The sequence below is a fragment of the Penaeus monodon genome, chromosome 12 (assembly GCF_015228065.2).
Source record: "Penaeus monodon isolate SGIC_2016 chromosome 12, NSTDA_Pmon_1, whole genome shotgun sequence".
NCBI lineage: Eukaryota > Metazoa > Arthropoda > Malacostraca > Decapoda > Penaeidae > Penaeus > Penaeus monodon.
Window position 1 is genome coordinate 43,055,632 of NC_051397.1, and position 2,468 is coordinate 43,058,099.

At 39.9% G+C, this 2,468-nt stretch overlaps 1 protein-coding gene across 1 annotated transcript in view; it reads left to right on the top strand.

Moving 5' to 3' along the window:
* Positions 1 to 1,306, top strand: part of LOC119579715 — an 82,399-nt gene extending 81,093 nt beyond the window's left edge. Inside the window, exon 3 of the mRNA XM_037927618.1 lies at positions 1,098 to 1,306. Coding sequence (XP_037783546.1) covers positions 1,098 to 1,297 — 200 coding nt within the window. The 3' untranslated portion in view covers positions 1,298 to 1,306. The remainder of the gene's footprint in view (positions 1 to 1,097) is intronic.
* The last annotated feature ends 1,162 nt before the right edge of the window (positions 1,307 to 2,468 follow it).

Below are 2,468 nucleotides of genomic sequence, written 5' to 3' on the forward strand. Positions count from 1 at the left end.
TAAATAATAATAATAATGCCCAAGTATTTGTTTAGTCTAAGCGCGCGCCAACAAATGTTCCTCATATGTTCATTTGTTTCTCCCCTGTTTCGTCATGAACCGGCTGTGAACATTTTGTAATTGTATATTTTAGTAATGTATATTTGATTGTATATTTGAATGATTACATATTTTAAAATTTCTTATAATCTTCTAACAATGGTCGATAAGCACGCTACTTTCTCATTCCGTCTGTTATTACAACCTTATATAAGGAATGGAAAAATTATATAATACAATAATATTATATAGCATTCTGTGGTAATAACAAATTTTGATAGGAAAATATACATTTTGTAGTGGTGAACCTTTTGGCGTGATAGTGTATCTTGTTTTCCCGCGTTTCTCTCTCTCTCTCTCTCTCCTCACACGCTCTCTAGTCACCCCTCTCTCTCTCTCCTCGTCTCTCTCTCTCATCGTTCTTCTCATCTCTCTCCTCTCTCTCTCTCTCTCTCTCTCTTTCTTCCAAAACGTTATGACGCCAATAACGTACGCCTTATATATGTTACACAGATGCTCATGACCGAACAATGGGAACAAATAAACATGGCTAGATAGTATATTTCGTTATTTTCCCGACGAGCCAATTATCAAGTCATAAAAACGGTAATCATTGTGGTAAATGATATGTCAAAAGGAGGGAAACAGACGGTTTTTTATAATTAGTTTATTTTTATTGTAATTATTTCATTATTACTGGTTTTTTTTTTATAGAAACATTTATCCTCTAGCGTTAATCAGTATAGCGAAGTGAAGTCCTTACCGTTACGATTAGGAAATTAAGGCAGGGAATAACCTGTTTCATTTTAAAATGTCAAAATATAGTGGCAAGTTTTCTTTGACTCTTTAACAACAGTCTATTTTACAACAGGACTTATATTTGAATGCACTAGTGTCCACCAGAATAAACCCTGACTCGATAACCGTAGGGTGCCGCGAATTCTTGTACACAGGTCCATTTTGAGCATTTAACGGTGTGCTCTAAAGGGTCAGTATTATTTTGCATTTTATTCAGTTCTATACAATACTAAGACAAATCATGTGGTTTCTTTTCTCAGTGGATGGCCCCAAAGCAAACGATTCGTCTAAAGTCGTGGCCCAGGAAAGCAAGGCCATGGAACTCCAAGAGTGTGACGTCCGAGGAGCAGTGGTCGCGGACAAGGGCAAGGGCGCCGTCTTGACCTCATGGGCGGCGGAGGACCTGGGCAAAAAAGGAGACAATTATATGAGTTTCGTGAAGCGCGTAAGGCACAAGTGACGATCGGAGGGCGGCGAGGAACCAGCTGACGTATGTTGCCAAAGTCAGATCCCCTCTCCGACTCCTTCGAGAGTTTCCAACATGGTTTTTCACCAAAGCACCACGAATTCTACACGAAGCTCTTGTGCGCGGAACTGAACGGCGTGTTGGCGGAAGCAGGCCTGAATCCCCTGAGAAGTTCCCTAATTCTACCACCACCAGCAGACCGAAGGCGAGAGATCCTCATCCTGGGAGGACCTCATCCGCGAGACTTCCTCATGTGCTGACCGCAAGAGGGGCTCGATATCCACACAGCGTCCTTTGCCCTTGAGGAGTTGGGGAATTCCCACCCGCCTCGTCGTACCTCTTGCACAGAAGACGCCTCACGAGGACTCATAGAGAGGCCACATGTTTCCTTGGGCGTCGAGTGGCCCAGCTAACTGCGATGTAGTGGCGTCCATGGTCCATGAACTGGAATTCGGCGCGTCGGTGGCTGAGAGCTGAACAAGGATCGAGAACGTGCTCGGTGGCTGAGGGAGATCCACCCCGAGTCCATCGTCATGTCGGGGACTTTCGGAAGAGTCGACCGCCCTTTCCATGTGGTCTGTGCACGGCGACTGCTTACTAACAGCTTCTTTTCCGGTCTGTTGGCGTGCATTTCGTAGGGAGTTTAATGGTTAAGCCTCAGCAGTGGAATGAATCTTAATTCTCCGTAAACGTCGATTTTTTTTCTACCTTCAGATTGTATTGTCAAATTATGTATTTTGTCGGCACACATCGCACACTAACACACATAATAGTATGTAGATTTTATATCAATATCTACTGTCTTGTCTGTATCTGTAGTATGTGTGTGTCTGTGTGTGTATGTGTATATCAATAGATTTATATATATATATATATATATTATATATATATATATATATATATATATACATATATATGTATATATATGTTATATTCTATACATATTATATATATATAATATATATATCTCTATATATCTATATATATATACTATAGAGAGAGAGAGAGAGAGAGGAGAGAAGAGAGCGAAGAGAGAGGTGGCATATCTCAATGGTAAGGCGCTGCTTTTGAACTTTGATAGATACTATGAATATATATATATATATATATATATATTATATATAGATATATATATATATTATATATATTATTTTGAATTATATAT